This window comes from Cnephaeus nilssonii (genome assembly GCF_951640355.1).
Source record: "Cnephaeus nilssonii genome assembly, chromosome: Y".
NCBI lineage: Eukaryota > Metazoa > Chordata > Mammalia > Chiroptera > Vespertilionidae > Cnephaeus > Cnephaeus nilssonii.
Window position 1 is genome coordinate 1595250 of NC_137096.1, and position 18035 is coordinate 1613284.

General features: G+C 54.1%; 1 protein-coding gene across 6 annotated transcripts; it reads right to left on the minus strand.

Moving 5' to 3' along the window:
* Positions 1-679: 679 nt before the first annotated feature.
* PNPLA4 (patatin like domain 4, phospholipase and triacylglycerol lipase) lies at positions 680-13669 on the minus strand. Of its 6 annotated transcripts, none has more exons than XM_079766096.1 (8): positions 13210-13276; positions 12576-12651; positions 12127-12311; positions 8742-8836; positions 7636-7771; positions 5229-5294; positions 3070-3222; positions 680-1557 (listed from the first exon to the last, which is right to left on the minus strand). In XM_079766096.1, the coding sequence occupies exons 2-8, from the start codon at positions 12598-12600 to the stop codon at positions 1000-1002; spliced, it is 1218 nt and encodes a 405-aa protein (XP_079622222.1). In that variant the 5' UTR covers positions 12601-12651; positions 13210-13276; the 3' UTR covers positions 680-999. The 6 variants fall into 6 exon arrangements, with proteins under 6 accessions (XP_079622222.1, XP_079622226.1, XP_079622224.1 ...); XM_079766100.1 differs by lacking the exons at positions 12127-12311; positions 12576-12651; positions 13210-13276 and adding exons at positions 9994-10096; positions 10854-10971; positions 11074-11267; XM_079766098.1 differs by lacking the exons at positions 12576-12651; positions 13210-13276 and adding an exon at positions 13601-13669.
* Positions 13670-18035: the final 4366 nt, after the last annotated feature.

Genomic DNA, 18035 nt, shown 5'->3' on the forward strand with positions numbered 1-18035 from the left:
AGATGATGATGATCTCTGAACGCACAATCATCTGGCCACTCCGTGTCTGTCCTATAGAATAAAAGGCGAATATGCAAATGGTCCCCTCGACCAGGAGTTTGACCAGCAGGCAGGCCGGCCAACCGCCCACGTCCCCTCCCCCTGGCCAGGCTGGCCGGACCCCACCCATGCACGAATTCATGCACCGGGCCTCTATATATATATATATATATAGAGAGAGAGAGAGAGAGAGAGAGAGAGAGACAGAGACAGAGAGAGAGAGACAGAGAGAGAGAGACATGCTGAAGACAAAGGGCTGAAATACATGAGTCATCGTTCACATAAAATAATAGGACATTTTAATAAAAATTAATGTTTTTTCTTGAACATGAACTCACCGGCTCGTGCCTAACCGCCTCTTAGCCATTAAGAGTCACGCTCGGCAGACCCCATGGAAAGGGACTGAAGATTCGAGTCCGAGGGAGGTCACCCCACACACCCATCCTCCGAGTAACGGGCCACCCCTCAAAATGTGGGAGACCCGCCGTCGGCGCCACGTGATGGGAAATCATAAATGAATGAGCATCTGGACTCGCTTTCTTTTAAAAATAAAATATATATATTTTTTATTGATTTCAGAGAGGAAGGGAGAGGGAGAGAGAGAGACAGAGAGAAACATCCATGAGGAGAATCAGGGATCGGCTGCCTCCTGCATGCCCCCTACTGGAGATCGAGCCCACAACCCGGGCCTGTGCCCTTGACCGGCAATCGAACCCTGACCTCCTGGTTCATAGGTCGACGCTCAACCACTGAGCCACACTGGCCGGGCGGTATTTACTTCTTCTTTTTTTTATTTAATATATTTTATTGATTTTTTTACAGAGAGGAAGGGAGAGGGAGAGAGAGCTAGAAACATCGATGAGAGAGAAACATCCATCAGCTGCCTCCTGCCCGCCCCCCACTGGGGATGTGCCCGCAACGAAGGTCCATGCCCTTGACCGGAATCGAACCCGGGACCCTTCAGTCCGCAGGCTGACGCTCTATCCACTGAGCAACACCATCCGGGCGGGACTCACTTCTTATCCCCGAAGCTACGAGGTTGGCTTGGGTCTCCGTGCTTTGCAGGAGTTTATCTACGTAAGTGCATCCCGCGTTGTGTCCGTAATGATGCCGCCAACTTCTAATAAGATGCCGCGTCTTTCCTTGCGGCCAGTGGACACGTAACTGTTCAAAACCACGCACGCTGTGACAGAGACCGGTACCTGTGACGGAAGCCTGAGGGTGTGCACCCATTTCATCACCGATCCCCCGCCGACTCGGCCGGCACTGGGCTCCGCGGGGTGTGCCCGGACGCCCTCTACGCGAACCAGTTCTCCTTGAGCAAGAACGCCACGGCGTCCGCGAAGCCGCGCCGGTGCAGGGACTCCATCTCCCGCTGGCTGGGCGGGAACAGGGCCTGGCTGAGCCGCACCAGGTTGGCCACGGAGAGCTGGGACGGAGAGACAGGGAGGAGCTGAGGGGCGGGGCCGTGCGGGTCGGCGTGCTTTGTATCGGTAACCTGACGATTAGCAATCTTACCTAATAAGGAGGGAATATGCTAATTGACCCTCACACCGTTGCAAAGATGGCGGCACCCACAGCCAATGAGGAGGGAATATGCTAACTGACTGCCCCACCCTCAAAGATGGCGGCACCTACAGCCAATAAGGAGGGAATATGCTAATGGACCCTCACACCATCGCAAAGACAGCCAATAAGGAGGGAATATGCTAATTGACTGCCCAACCCTCAATCTGGCGGCACCCACAGCCAATAAGGAGGGAATATGCTAATTGACTGCCCAACCCTCAAATCTGGCGGCACCCACAGCCAATAAGGAGGGAATATGCTAATTGACTGCCCGCCCTCAAAGATGTCAGCACCCACAGCCAATAAGGAGGGAATATGCTAATTGACTGCCCCGCCCTCAAAGATGGTGGGGCCCACAGCCAATAAGGAGGGAGTATGCTGATTGACTGCCCCGCCCTCATAGATGGTTGCACCCACAGCCACAAGATGGTGGCGCCCAGTCCCCTCAGCCCCCCAACCGCCCAGGGCCGCCCGAGGGTTGCGCGGCCGGCAGTGGCAGCAGCAGAGGGGTGATGGGGCGTCGCCTTCCCCTGACCGCCGGGTCGCCTCCCGCCCCTGAGGGCTCCCGGGCTGTGAGAGGGGGCAGGCCGGGCTGAGGGACCCCTCCTCCAGTGCATGAATTTTCACGCACCGGGCCTCTAGTGTAACAATAAATAAAAAATAAAAAAAATCAAGGAGGGCCCGGCCGGCGTGGCTCTGTGGTTGAGCGAGAACCTAGGAACCAGGTCAGGGTTCGATTCCCGGTCAAGGGCACATGCCCGGGTTGTGGGCTCGATCCCCAGTCGGGGGCGTGCAGGAGGCAGCTGATCCAGGATTCTCTCTCATCATGGATGTTTCTCTCTCCCTCTCTCTCTCCCTCCCCCTTCCTCTCTGAAATAAATAAAAATATACATGGAGTGGCCAGATGATGATGATCTCTGAACACATAATAACCTGGCCGCTCCGTGTCTGTCCTATAGAATAAAAGGCTAATATGCAAATGGTCCCCTCGACCGGGAGTTCGACCAGCAGGCAGGCCGGCCAACCGCCCCGTCCCCTCCCCCTGGCCAGGCTGGCCGGACCCCACCCATGCACAAATTCATGCACCGGCCTCTAATATATATATATATATATATATATATATATATATATATATATATATATATACACACACACACACACACACACACACACACACACACACATACATACACTGAGTGGCCAGATTATTATGCATTCAGAGACCATAATAATCTGGTCACTCGGTGTATTTAAAAAAATAAAATTAAATTAAATTAAATTAAATTAAAATAATAAATAAATTAAATAAATAAATTAATTAATTAATTAAATTAAATTAAATAAACTTGCCACTGAGAACACGCAGTTTGTACAGAGAACGATACAGGAGCTTACGAGTCTCAGGGGCACGGGGAGGGTTTTAGGGACGGTGTTCGCACGCCCGCGAGCGCCCTCACTCACCCGGACGTCCTGGTTGGCGATGGTGACGTAGACGCCCGGCTGCCCCTCGTCCTGCGGGGAGACGTCCAGGCGGCCGCTGAAGGGCGAGACGGTCACCGTGCGGCCCACGGGCAGGATGGGGAGGCTGTTGGTGAGTCCGCCGTCCACCCACGTCTGCGGAAGGAGACCCGCGGTCACGCCTGGGCCTGACCCAGCTGCCACGTGCAGCCCGTGCCTGCGACCGGCTCCTCAATCACCACTGACGGGGGCTCGTCCCGTAGGGGGTGTGCGTTGGGAGAAAAACAAATGTTTGTGCCCGTAGCAAACACCCCCCTGGTTCGTGAGAACCGGCCAGAATCGAGGAATCCGGCCCATGGTTTAGGAGTGAACTTGATTGGCCCTGGCCGGTGTGGCTCAGTGGATAGAGCGGCAGTCTACAGAATGAAGCGTCCCGGGTTCGATTCCCAGTCAGGGCACATGCCCGGGTGGCGGGCGCAATCCCCAGTAGGGGGCGTGCAGGAGGCAGCCGATCCATGATTCTCTCTCTCCTCCTCTCTCGTCCTCTCTCTCGTCCTCTCTGAAATCAATACAAATATATATATTTTTTTAATAAAAAAGAAGTTAACTCGAGTGTTTTGAGGAGGATGAGGCTCAGCTTGGGCGGATGCCGGTGTAGGCGTCCGACGCCCTGTCCTTCGGCCGGGACGTGTTCTCGAGTCTCAGTGGGAATCCACGTTTACTCTGACATTTCACCGTCCACCACTGCACACAATCCTATATAACAAAAGCCTAATGTGCAAATCGACCGAACGGCGGAACGACCGGTTGCTATGACGCGCACTGACCACCAGGGGGCAGACGCTCAACGCAGGGCTCTGACCAGCCAAGGTGGGTGCCAGTGGGGGGCACCCCCCTTCCCCGATTGCCCCACAGATCAGCCCTGATCGCCATCCAGGCCCAGGGACCCTGCCCGTGCACAAATTTCATGCACCGGGCCTCTAGTTTTATTATATCACCGGAAAGCGACATTTTGTTTCCTTTTAAAAATATATTTATTTTAACCTTGCTTTGGGGGCATTTCCCCCATTTCATTTTGGTATACGTTTATTTTTTTTAACACAAACGCATGGTCTTTTTAACCTCTAGTCTGCGAAGTCACTTTTTTTTTTTTTTTTTTTTAACAAAAGGACAAAATCTTGTTGGCCACCTAAAACTCAAAGCTCAGCACGCGGCCAAAGTCAGTTTCTGGTGAAAAAGTTTAAAAATAGAAATTAATCGCGACTGCTTTCCAAGTCATTGTTTTGCTAAGTCCTGTGTAAAGGAAATATTAACTCCCCTCTAATAAAGAAAACTTTCCTGTGATACGGTTATTGATTTTTCAGAAGTTGTCCCTACGAAATTTTTCTTTCCGCGTTTTTCCATATAGTGCCCCAAACAAAAGTTACTGAAATGTTCCATCTGTGAGATTCCTTATGCCTGGCAAAACATTTTTGTAGGTAAAAATAAATAAATATTTAATACTAGAGGCCCGGTGCACGAAGATTCATGCCAGAATGGGCCTTCCTCCCCCTGGCTGGCGGCACCACCTTCGCTCAGGCCCAGAGGTGCCTTTCCGCCTTCCCACGCTGCCCGGAGGCCCGGAGCTGCTGGGGTGGTGCGGAATGCCTGCGTCTCGCCCCCGGCCACTCAGCGCCTGCGTAGGCAAATTAACCCGCCATCTTTGTTAGGTTAATTTGCATACGCACTCCTGATTGGCTGGTGGGCGTCGCGAAGGTACGGTCAATTTGCATCTTTCTCTTTTATTAGTGTAGATTGGGGGGAAAATATATATTTCTATTGATGTCAGAGAGGAAGGGAGAGAGAGAGAGAGAAACATCCATGACAAGAGAGAATCATGGATCGGCTGCCTCCTGCACGCCCCCTACTGGGGATGGAGCCTGCAACCCGGGCATGTGCCCTGACCAGGAATCGAACCGTGACCTCCTGGTTCACAGGTCAATGCTCAGCCACCGAGCCACGCCAGCCGGGCTAGAGACCAGAATTTTCTGTCTGGAACTTAAGTAGAACCACGACCCCACTTTGGACTGATCTGGAACCACCCAATAATTATAATATTGGGTTCTTCAGAGGGGACGTGTCCCTACGGGAACCCCGGTCACCGGTCAGGGATCAGAACGTACCTGTCCTTGGTACTCCACGGGTTTCAGGCCGGTGTAGAGCGGCACGAAGCTGCTGGCCAGGAGGACCTGCGGGAGGAAACGGAGAAACGGCTCAGGCACGGAGGGGCGCTCACACGCAGACACGAGATTTGGTAGGTGGTGATTTCCTACAAAATTCCACGGCGTTAAGAAAAAATTTCTTAAATTGCTCCAAGAAAGAAAATGTTACGAACATTTCAAGTGCGCAATGGGACGCACTTAAGTAGAAGAAAACACCGTGAATGCCAGAAGGGACCCTAGAGAGATGTGTCTGGCTCAGCGATGGATGGCGTCCCCCTGCCTCTCTCTGAAATTCAATATTTTTTTTTTTAAAGAAGATGCTGTTGGCCTGCGGACTGAAGGGTCCCGGGTTCAATTCTGGTCAAGGGCATGTACCTGGGTTGCAGGCACATCCCCAGTTGGGGGCGTGCAGGAGGCGGCTGATCGATGTTTCTCTCTCATCGATGTTTCTAACTCTCTCTCCCTCTCCCTTCCTCTCTGTGGAAAATCAATAAAATATATTAACCTTTTGAACTCGGATGTCAAGTGTGACTCGACACGGTTTAGCATCGGTAGCAGGAATCGAGAAAAAAGCAAGCGAGTGCAAAGGGTTAAAATTCAATCTTTCTCTTTAAAAAATAAAAATTAAAAAAAATAAAATCAAGAAGATGCCATAACTGATTACGCTCAGTGGATAGAGCGTCAGCCTGCGGACTGAAGGGTTCTGGGTTTGATTCTGGTCAAGGGCACATGCCTGGGTTGAGGGCTGGATCCCCGGGGGGTGGTGGGGAGGGGGGACGTGCAAGAGGCAGCCGATCCATGATTCTCTCCCATCACGGATGTTTCTCTCCCTCTCCCTGCCTCTCTGGAATCAATAAAAATATATTTTTTTTCTAAAGGAACTCATGAGCTTGGTGACATCAGGACTCTGCAGGTTCACCTCCTTCCCACCCTGTACTTTCTCTCCTCCCTCCCTCGCCCCCCACCTCGTCTCCCCCCGTCTCCTCGTCCTGAACGAACGCTCATACTCCATACCCCAGCACACACGGCCCCCCTCCTGACGGCCACCTTGTGTTATGCAGCAACGAGGCCGCCTTCGGGATCTGAAGGTTAGAGCACCTACGAACCCCTCCACGCTTCCCCTGTAGCCTGGGGTCACCCCTGGTCACCCCGCTCCTCCCCTTACGAGATGCCCCCCTGCCCTAACCGGTGTGGCTCCGTGGATGGAGCGTCGGCCTGTGGACTGAAGGGTCCCGGGTCCGATTCAGGTCAAGGGCACGTACCTTGGTGGCGGGCACATCCCCAGTGGGGGGTGTGCAGGAGGCAGCTGATCCATGTTTCTCTCTCAGCGATGTTTCTGACTCTCTATCCCTCTCCCTTCCTCTCTGTAAAAAAAATAAATAAAATATTTTTTAAAAAGATGCCCCCCGCCTGCGTCCACACGTTCTCCTGTGTTCAAGGAATCCCAGCAATGATACCAACTCTCCCCATAGTTATCATCCGAACGAAGGAAGCCGGGGGGGGGCCATGTTCACTTCTCGCCGGCGACGGCTGTGGCCGCTCTCGCCAGTGAGCACCATTGGCACAGCTGGAAGCCCAGCACAGCAGAATGCACGGACCCCAGGGCGCAGGGTGGAGGCGGGCAGGGCTGCACCAGACAGAATCGAGGCGGGCGGACACGGGCAGGTGGACACTACTTGAGTATCAACCTATGAACCAGGAGGTCACGGTTCGATTCCCGGTCAAGGGCACATGCCCGGGTTGCGGGCTCGATCCCCAGGAGGGGGCGTGCAGGAGGCGGGCGATCCATGGTTCTCTCTCATCATGGATGTTTCTCTCTCTCTCCCTCTCCCTTCCTCTCTCTGTGAAATCTACCTAATAAAAGAGTAACATGCTAATTGACCGTACCTTCACGACGCCCACCAGCCAATCAGGAGGGAGTATGCAAATTAACCCAACAAAGATGGCGGGTTAATTTGCATACACAGGCGCCGAGCGGCTGGGAGCGGGGCGGGGCTGCCGGCAGCCAGGGGAAGGAAGGCCCATTCTTGCACGAATCTTCGTGCATCGGGCCTCTAGTAGAAAAATAAAGAAAACAAAATACACGTACAGTGTCTTACCTAACCTGCCAAGTATCAGCTACGTTCGTTTAAGGAGCTGTTATTGCTACTCAATGGCCTAGGAGACCTGCTTCCGGAATAAACACGGGGTGCTGGGCGTGGCGAGGCGCACGCGGGACTGCATGGGAGGCCTCGGCAGGCGCGTCTGCAGGTGGTGGATCCGCTCACGGGGCACACGGCTGACTGAGCACGGACCAGCTCAGCCAGGACAGGAAACCACGGGTGTGAGGGGCACGGCGTGCCGACTTCCTCCCACGGGAACGCGTTACCTTGATGAGGTCCTCACGGGAGGAGAAGCTGGACACCAGGGCGTTCTCCCCGGTCCTGGTGCTGGTGATGGAGACGTGCAGGCGGCTGTGGGCCAGCTCGTGGGCGTTGGGGGGCAGGATCGATTCCATGCCGCGTCTGCGGGATAAACGTGGGCATGTACCTGGGTTGCGGGCACATCCCCAGTAGGAGGTGTGCAGGAGGCAGCTGATCGATGATTCTCTCTCATCATGGATGTTTCAATCTCTCTCTATCCTTCTCCCTTCCTTTCTAAAATCAATAAAAATGTATTTTTAAAAAGTTAAAAAAAAAAAACAAGTAATATACTGTATACTTCTTGATTTCAGAGAGGAAGGGAGAAGGAGAGAGAGATAGAAACATCCATGATGAGAGAGAATCATGGATCGGCTGCCTCCTGCACACCCCCTACTGGGGATGGAGCCCACAACCCGGGCATGGGCCCTTGACCGGGAATCGAACCCGGGACCCTCCAGTCCCCAGGCCGACGCTCTATCCACTGAGCCAAACCGGCCAGGGCTAGAATTTATTTATTTATTATTTTTTAATTACTTTTTTTTTAAATCTATTTCAGAGAGGGGAAGGGAGAGGGAGAGAGAGATAGAAACATCCATGAGGAGAGAGAATCATGGATCGGCTGCCTCCTGCACACCCCCTACGGGGGATGGAGCCCACAACCCGGGCATGGGCCCTTGACCGGGAATCGAACCCGGGACCCTCCAGTCCCCAGGCCGACGCTCTATCCACTGAGCCACACCGGCCAGGGCCTTTTTATTTATTTTAAATGGGATTCCTGGGCCCTGGCCGGTGTGGCTCAGTGGATAGAGCGTCGGCCTGAGGAATGAAGGGTCCCAGGTTCGATTCCGGTCAAGGGCACAGGCCCGGGTTGTGGGCTCGATCCCCAGTAGGGGGCGTGCAGGAGGCAGCCGATCCATGATTCTCTCTCCTCATGGATGTTTCTCTCTCTCGCTCCCTCTCCCTTCCTCTCTGAAATCAATAAAATTTTTTTAAAAAATTAAAAATAAAGGGTCCTCGATGCTGCCTTCCCACGCCATGGGGCGTGCCCGCGGGGACGCACACGCATCCATACCTCAGTCGGGCCATGAAATCGTAGCCGGGCGTCACGGCCCCCAAAGACTGCCTCCGTGTGTCCTCGGCGAACGCGTAGGTGAACTGGTTGCATTCCTGAAAGAGGACGGGAACAGGTGACTGGACATTTCGTCGAAAGGATCCTTGTGATTCCAGCGTGCCGTCCCGAGCCCACGGCACCTGGGCGAGCAGGCCCCACGCCCGTCTTCCCCGGACACGCTCCTTCCCGCACCCGCCGCTCCTGGTCCCCACGCAAGCCAGGGGTGGTCCCCGATCCAGCTTTGTGTTGTTTTTCATATTTGTATTGATTTCAGAGAGGAAGGGAGAGAGAGAGAGAGAGAGAGAGAGAGAGAGACATCCATGATGAGAGAGAACCATGGACCGGCTGCCTCCTGCACGCCCGCCACTGGGGATCGAGCCTGCAACCCGGGTACATGCCCTTGACCGGAATCGAAACCAGGACCACAATCCTTGGCAACAGCGCTGGTTATTGTTATTATTATTGTTATTCATCCTCACCCGGGGATATTTTTCCATTGATTTTTTTTTACAGAGAGGAAGGGAGAGGGACAGAGAGTCAGAAACATCGATGAGAGAGAAACATCCATCAGCCGCCTCCTGCATGCCTCCACCTGGGGATGTGCCCGCAACCAAGGTACATGCCCTTGACCGGAATCGAACCCGGGACCTTTCAGTCCGCAGGCTGACGCTCTACCCACCGAGCCAAACCGGCCAGGGCTCCATGGATTTTTAGAGAGAGTGGGAGGGGAGGGAGGGGGAGAGACACAGAGAGAGAGAAACACGGATGTGAGAGAGACTCATGGATGGGTTGCCTCCTGCAGGCACCCCGACCGGGGATGGAGCCTGCCACCCAGGTACATGCCCTTGACCAGAATCGAACCCAGGACCCTCCGGCCCACAGGCCGACAATCTGTCCACTGAGCAAAACCGGCCAGGGCAACAGCGCCGATTGCGAGCGACCACCGGGATAGCGGAGGGAGGAGTCCTGAGGGCTGACCTTGGCCAGCACCGAGCCAGAGTCTTGGGCGGGTGGTCTCGGGAGGGTGGCGAAGACTGGGACCCGCCTCCGTGAGCTCATCTTCAATGTGGGTTATACGCATAACCTCCCACGTGGCAGGTAAGAGGACAGGTTGAAGCGATTAAGCATTGCCGAAACCGGTGTGGCTCAGTGGATAGAGCGTCGGCCTGCAGACTCAAGGGTCCCAGGTTCGATTCCGGTCAAGGGCACGTACCTTGGTTGCGGGCACATCCCCAGTGGGGGGTGTGCAGGAGGGAGCTGATCGATGTTTCTCTTATCATCGATGTTTCTAACTCTCTATCCCTCTCTCTTCCTCTCTGTAAAAAAAATCAATAAAATATATTTAAAAAAAAAAAAAAGAGAGATTAAGCATCTTCCCTGATTCGCCGTAAACAGTGAGGGCCATAGGCAGGGTTGGAACCCAGGTCTGTCTTCCATTCATTCATTCATTCATTCATTCTTCCATTCATTCATTCATCCATCCATCCATTCATTCACAGTATGGTGAGAGTGCCTGAGAGGGAGCCAGAATCAAGCCACCCTCCCCCTCATCATGTCCACATCCTGGTCCCCCCGGGCCTCTGATTGTGTGACCTCCCGGACAAAGGGCGATGACCCTGGATGACCCAGGCGGGCCGGGGGTCCCCCAAAGGGTCCCTGTCAGGCAGGGGTTGGGAACGTCTGTCCCGGGGGCCGTAGGAGACTCTCGGGATCCTGGGATCTGGCCCCGCCAAGGCCTCAGGGGCGCCTTCATCCAACGTTTGGCCCAAACAGAGCAGGCTGATGTTTTTCCCCCATCGCTCGGCGCGTTGAAACGTATTTATTTTTAAACGTTCGTTTTCGACGGCCGCGGGCATTCACGATTATGCTGCTGTAGTTTCCGACGTACAGCAGAGCGATTAGACCGTCACGTACTTTACGAAGCGATGCCCCCGAGACTTTCAGTAACAACCCCTCCCCCCAAATACATCGCAGGAGCAGGTGCGCCTCTGAATTATGCATGTGTGCACGCGCTCAGCGCGAGACGGATTGCTCTCCCGGGTGTCACAACACGGAGGCGCGTGAGTCACCTACACCCTCCGGAGTGGGTCGCAAGCAGCTGGCTCAGAAACCTCAAAGCCATCCCGGGGGAGGCGTGGTTCGCGCGGTAAAAAGGAATCAGGTAACCTTCAGCCGAAAGGATGAACAGGGACTGGGAAAAAGGAAGAGAGAGGATGCCCTGAGTGAAAAAAAAAAAAAGAGAGAGAGAGCCATTCTCCACCCTCCAATGTGCACGGCAGCAGCAAGGACTTACACTCGCCCGGCCGGCGTGGCTCCGTGGCTGAGCGTCGACCTAGGAACCAGGAGGTCAGGGTTCGATTGCCGGTCAAGGGCACCTGCCCGGGTTGTGGGCTGGATCCCCAGTAGCGGGCGTGCAGGAGGCAGCTGATTCATGATTCTCTCTCATCATGGATGTCTCTCTCTCTCTCTCTCTCTCTCTCTCTCTCTCTCTCTCTCCATCTCTCTTCCTCTCTACAATCAATACAAATATATACATACATATATATATACACATGTATATACATATGTATATGTGTGTGTGTGTGTGTGTGTGTATATATATTTTTTTTATTTCTTTTTTTTTTAAGAAAGTAGCCCTGGCCGGCTTGGCTCAGTGGATAGAGCATCAGCCTACGGACTGAAGGGTCCCAGGTTCCATTCTAGCCAAGGGCACATGCCTGGGTTGTGGGCTTGATCCCCAGAGGGGGCGTGCAGGAGGCAGCTGATCGATGATTCTCTCCTCATTGACATCTCTCTCTCTCTCTCTCTCTCTCTCTCTCTCTCTCTCTGAAATCAATACAAATATATATATATATATATATATATATATATATATATATATATATATGTGTGTATTTTTTTTTTTAAAGGAAATAAGCCCTAACCGGTTTGGATCAGTGGATAGAGCGTCGGCCTGCAGACTCAAGGGTCCCAGGTTCGATTCTGGTCAAGGGCATGTACCTGGGTTGCGGGCACATCCCGGTGGGGAGTGTGCAGGAGGCAGCTGATCGATGTTTCTCTCTCATCGATGTTTCTAACTCTCTCTCCCTCTCCCTTCCTCTCTGTAAAAAAATCAATAAAATATACTTAAATAAAATAAAATAAGGCCTTATCTTTTTTGTCTCACTGTCACCCAGGATTTGGGGATTTCTCTCCCAAATCCGGAGCACAGATCCCTGATGATTAAATGTTTTACCCTTTTCTGTTCCTTAGGCAAAGCCGGCAGCTAGCTGAGCGTGAGCCTCCGGCGTGGTGGCTGGATCTCGGTTTCTGGCCGAGGGAGGCGGCCGGGCGGCCACGTCATTACCTCTATTTTCTCGGGTGCCGTGAGCAGGACCGAAGCCACCAAGGATCCCGCCGAAGCCCCCGCAAAGGCCTGGACATCCCTCAGCAGCCTCTGGCCGTGTTTGTGGAACGCCGCGGCTGCCCCCAAGTGGTAGATGCCCAGGAAGCCGCAGGCACCAAAGGACAGGTTGACGGGCTTCATTCCACCTGCGAAATTGGCCACACACACACACACACACACACCAAAAAAATAAATAAATAAAAACACAGATAAATGCTCCAAGTTGGTATAATGAGCTAATCATGACGCCAAGCCTTTCTTTTCATAGGCAATGCTTGGTGCTGAGCACCGATTCGCACAATTAAAGGCTCATCCAACGCCCAAATCGTCCAAGGATTCCTTTTCCCTACTTCTCCCACCTGGACCGCCCCCCCCCCCCCCAAGTTTTATTAATGAAAAGATGAAGTTACAACAGTCCGTATCTGCCCAGGGCATTGCACAACATGCGATGTATTCATTCGATCGCGCCGTCTCCTCCTCCACTGCCTGGCAAAGGGACAGGTGGGTGGATCCGTGCCAATTGGGAAGGCACCTGGTCTTTATTTCTTGACCTTTTTGTCGCTTTGGGGCGGGGGGGAGTGTGTGTGGGGGGGGGGGTTGCTGTATTGCGGGGACCTCCAATCATGGGAGCAGGGCGCATCCCCAAGGATGCACACATTTGCATTTTGCAAAGGCATCGGTCCATTGCAAAGGCATCGGTTCATTGCAAATGCATCCGTCCATTGCAAATGCATCGATCCATTGCAAAGGCATCGGTCTATTTATTGCAAAGGCATCCGTCCATTGCTAAGACAGAGCCCTGCTCCCTCCCCTCCCGTCTCCACTTGGGGCACCCACGCTTTCCTCAGAGCAAACACAAAACAAAACTGGATGCTCCCGCAATTATTCAGTCACGCGATGAGGTTGTTCACCCCCGAGGTTCTTAGGGACCATCTGAGGTCAGGACTGGCCAGGGCGCTGGAGGAATCTAACTCTATGGCTCCTTATGCTCGAGCCTCAGAGGGCAGGTGCCCCCGCCCCCCGGGGCTGAAATCCTGCCCCCACCTTGCTGTTCACTGGGACCCCCACTTGGAGCTCCGGGACCCCAATTCCGGGGCCATCAGAATAGGTGCAAGGCCCGGGCCTCCCCCATTCGGGAACCGACAACCTTGGTTCTGCAGCATCTGGCTGGGCCCCGTGGGGGACGCAGCTCGGCCTTTGCAGCTGAGCCTCAGCTTTGCAGAAGGAGGGGGTGGGGGATGGGGGCTCAGCGGCCAGGCGGCCGCCCCGGGCCGCGCATGCGCAGTGTGCACCCGCGGCCTGGAGGAGACAGCACCCAGGCGGCCGCCATGCCAGGCCCAGGGTGACAAAACCAGCCCGCGACCCGCACCCGAGCCAGGTCTGGGGGGCCGAAGGCCGCCCCCACCCCGCTCCGCCCTCACCCCGCTCCGCCTACCCAAGCAGGCTTGAGGCACTTCCGGGTTGGACGCCCCACCTCCCCGCCGCAACCGGAAGGAGGGGCCAGGCCGTCACTCAATGCGGCTCCGCCTATCCATGGAGGTCTGCGGCACTTCCGCGTTAGAGGGCCCTCCCCCTCCCCGCCTTAACCGGAAGGCGGGGCTGAGCTGTCACTCAATGTCGCTCCGCCTACCAACGCAGGCAAGCGGCACTTCCGTGTTGAACGCCCCACCTCCCCGCCTCAACCGGAAGGAGGGGCCAGGCCGTCACTCAATGCGGCTCCGCCTACCCATGCAGGCAAGCGGCACTTCCGTGTTGAACGCCCCACCTCCCTTCCTTAACCGGAAGGCGGGGCCGGGCCATCACTCAATTCGCCCCGCCCTACCCAAGGAGGTTTGAGGCACTTTCATATTGATCGCCCCACCTCCCTGCTAACCGGAAGGCGGGGCCGGGCCGTCACTCAATACAGCTCCGCCTACCAATGCGGGCCTGAGGCACTTCCGTGTTGAACGCCCCACCTCCCTTCCTTAACCGGAAGGCGGGGCCGGGCCGTCACTCAAAACGGCTCCGCCTACCACGTGAGCCCTTCCAGGAAGGCCCGCCTACCCGCTCGGGTCCGTGACGTCACCGCGCCGACGCGAGGGTCCGCTGGGCCCCGCCTACTCTATTTAAATGGCGGGACTCATCATGGCGGCGCGCACTGGGCCGCTAGACCCAAGGGTCCCCGGGTTCGGGGAAGGGGCCAGGCTCTCTCGTCCGGAACCCTGAATTCTTCCGACACCGAGGGGTGCGTTTCAGTCCCCGTGCGCCGTTTACCGCCTCCTGCGGGCAGGCCCTCCCTTGCGAGGCCGCTGATCCTGGACGACCCTCGGCAGCGGGGCACCGGAAGTGCTTGGCCCTCTTCGCGTCTGCGTCCCGGAAGTGGTTCTTCCCCTACACCCCCCCACCCTCGGGGCGGAAGTACTTCCTCTTTCCCTTTCCCCCCCCACCCTCGGGGCGGTGCAGCTGTCCCTGTGGGCGGGCCCCAGGGGGGGAACTAGGTTGTGTCCAGGGTCGGGGATGCCCTGTCGCGTTTCTGCGCCCATCGATGATTTTTATGGGATTTTTTATCGGGAAGGCCGGGCCGCGGCTCGGGGAGCGGCCACTTCCGCAGTCAGCCGCGGGCTGTGTGACCTTGGGCGGGTTGCACAACCTCTCTGGTCTCCAGGTGAAGCGTAAAGCCCCTGCCCCATGGCGCGCCCTCCACGCACAGCCACGGGGTGGACAGTCTTGGGAGGCAGCTTTGCGTGGCTCAAGGACGCTGACCCATCCTGTCTCTCCATAAACAACGCCTCCCCGCTTCACCCTAAGACGGCCCGGCAGGAATCGCCGGCTTCCACGTTGAAGGTTCTCCAGTCCCCCTGCTATCCCCCCTTTTTAAATCATTTTTTATTTTTCAATTACTGTTGACCTGCATTAGTTTCAGATGTGCACCCCTGGGGTTAGACATTATAAATCTGATCGTCCCCCCAAAAAAGTCTCATACCCCTCCTACCACACATAGGTATCCTATATAATAAAAAGGCTAATATGCAAAAGGCTAATATGCAAATTGTCCCCTCCACCGGGAGCTTGACCAGGAGTTCGACCAGCAGGCAGGCCGGCCAACCGCCCGTGTCCCCTCCCCCTGGCCAGGCTGGCCGGACCCCACCCATGCACGAATTCATGCACCGGGCCCCTAATACACACACACACACACACACACACACACACACACACACACACACGAGTGGGCAGATTATTATGCATTCAGAGATCATCATAATATGGCCACTCAGTGTATATAATAGAGGCCCGGTGCACGGATCCATGCACCCGTGGGGTCCCTCAGCCTGGCCTGCAGGGATTGGACCAAAACCAGCTCTCCGACATCCCCCGTGGGGTCCCGGATTGCGAGAGGGTGCAGGCCAGGCCGAGGGACCCCACCGGTGAACAATCAGGGCCGGGGAGGGATGCAGGAGGTTGGCCAGCCAGGGAGGGACCGCGGGAGGGCTCCAGTCTCGATTGGCTGGACCCCAGCAGCAAACTAACCTACCGGTCGGAATGTCTGCCCCCTGGTGGTCAGTGCACGTCATAGCAACTGGTCAAACGGTCGAACAAACGGTTGGACACTTAGCATATTAGGCTTTTATTATATAGGATCATATATATGTGTATATGTAATATATGTATATGTACACATGCATAAAAACTTTGGACACTTTGCAAACAATTAAAGTAGACATCCTCCAGAATTGTCATTTACGATTGGATACCTCTGAGAAGCTATGCTAACCTATAGACCTTCCTCGCCTGGCATCGGCACGAAATATCACGCTAGGTGCATTACAGAGAAGCAGTTTGAAAATGTAGCATTTATTTATAAGCCTCGTTGTGGTTTTTTTCTGTTTTTTTAAAAATATATTTTATTGATTTTTTACAGAGAGGAAGGGAGAGGGATAGAGAGTTAGAAACATCGATGAGAGAGAATCATTGATCAGCTGCCTCCTGCACGCCCCCTACTGGGGATGTGTCCGCAACCAAGGTACATGCCCTTGACCGGAATTGAACCCGGGACCCTTCAGTCCGCAGGCCGACACTCTATCCACTGAGCCACATCAGTTAGGGCTATAAGCCTTGTTTTAAGCCTCATTGATAGAAACGTTAATGATGAGAGAGAATCATTGATCGGCTGCCTCCTGCATGCCCCACACTGGGGATGGAGCCCACAACCCGGGCATGTGCCCTTGACCGGGAATCGAACCTGGGACCTCCTGGTTCATAGGTTGATGCTCAACCACGGAGCCACCTGGTCTGGCTTATTGTTATTATTCTTAACCACAATGACATGTATACCAAAAACATGTAGATTATTAGATCAAACTACTATTTTCAAATCGTTTAGCATTTGCATGGACCTTTTGATTATTTTCCAGTGTTTTAAATATAATGGAAAAAATATGAATTATTAAGATGACAGTGAAATTATGTGGTTAAGAGGGAAATGCAGTAATTTAGAATACATTTTTGTCTCTAGATGAAAACTATATCCTTAAGAGATTCAGTTGCTTGGAATTGAGTAGGTTTTAGCATTCTAATTCACTTTTCCTGCAATTTATAGAGCTGGCATTACTAAAATATTCATATCCCTGAGCTAATGTGGCATAACAAATTTAATTTTCAAAACAAGGATGACATGAATAGAACATGATTCATAATCACTATTTTTTTTTTCCCTTGAGCCTCCTGTGGTAGGCAGTCCATGAGGAAGACAGACTAGTCGGCTGTATAACGCCGTGAAATTGCCAAATAAATACACACTTAGGGAAAGTCGTAAAACAAAAAAAAAATAAACATCCAGAAAAAAGAACATTTGCCCAGGATATTTCTTTTCCGTTGTTTCTCAGCGGAATAGGGTGCAACCCACTGCCCTGGTCAGGGTGGTTTGAAATGTGGGGGGGTGCAGGGCCAGCGTAGCTCAGGGGTTGAGCATCGACCTAGGAACCAGGAGGTCCCGGGTTCGATTCCCAGTCGGGGGCACATGCCTGGGGTTGTGAGCTCGATCCCCAGGAGGGGGCGTGCAGGAGGCAGCCGGTCCATGATTCTCTCTCCCTCTCCCTCTCCCTTCCTCTCTGAAATCAATCCTATAGAATAAAAGCCTAATATGCTAAGTGTCCAGTTGTCCGGTTGTCCGTTCAACCAATCAAAGCGTCATATGCTAATGATATGCTAAGGCTGCTCAACCGCTCGCTATGATGTGCACTGACCACCAGGGGGCAGACAGTCGACTGATCGACCAGTCACTATGACGTGCACTGACCACCAGGGGCAGTCGACCGGTCAACCAGTCGCTATGACGTGCACTGACCACCAGGGGGCAGACAGTCAACTGGTCAACCAGTCGCTATGACGTGCACTGACCACCCGGGGGCAGACAGTCGACCGATCGACCAGTCGCTATGACGTGCACTGACCACCAGGGGGCAGTCGACCGGTCGACCAGTCGCTATGACGTGCACTGACCACCAGGGGGCAGACAGTCAACTGGTCAACCAGTCGCTATGACGTGCACTGACCACCAGGGGGCAGACGCTCCGACTGGTAGGTTAGCTTGCTGCTGGGATCTGGCCGGACACACCCTGGAGCCCTCCTGCAGTTTCTCCCCGGCTGGCCAACCTCCCACATCCCTCCCGGCTCCCATCATGCACCAGTGGGGTCCCTCGGCCTGGCCTGCACCCTCTCGCAATCCAGGCTGAGGGACCCCCCCCAACCCCCACTTCCCTGAGTGCACGAATTTAAAATACATTTATTTTTTTAAAAAAAGTAATGCACACGGTGCTTTGGGAGATTATTTTGACCAGGAAAGTCTTCACCCCACAGCGTAATCTGTGACCTGCGAAAGGGTGGGGGGTTGG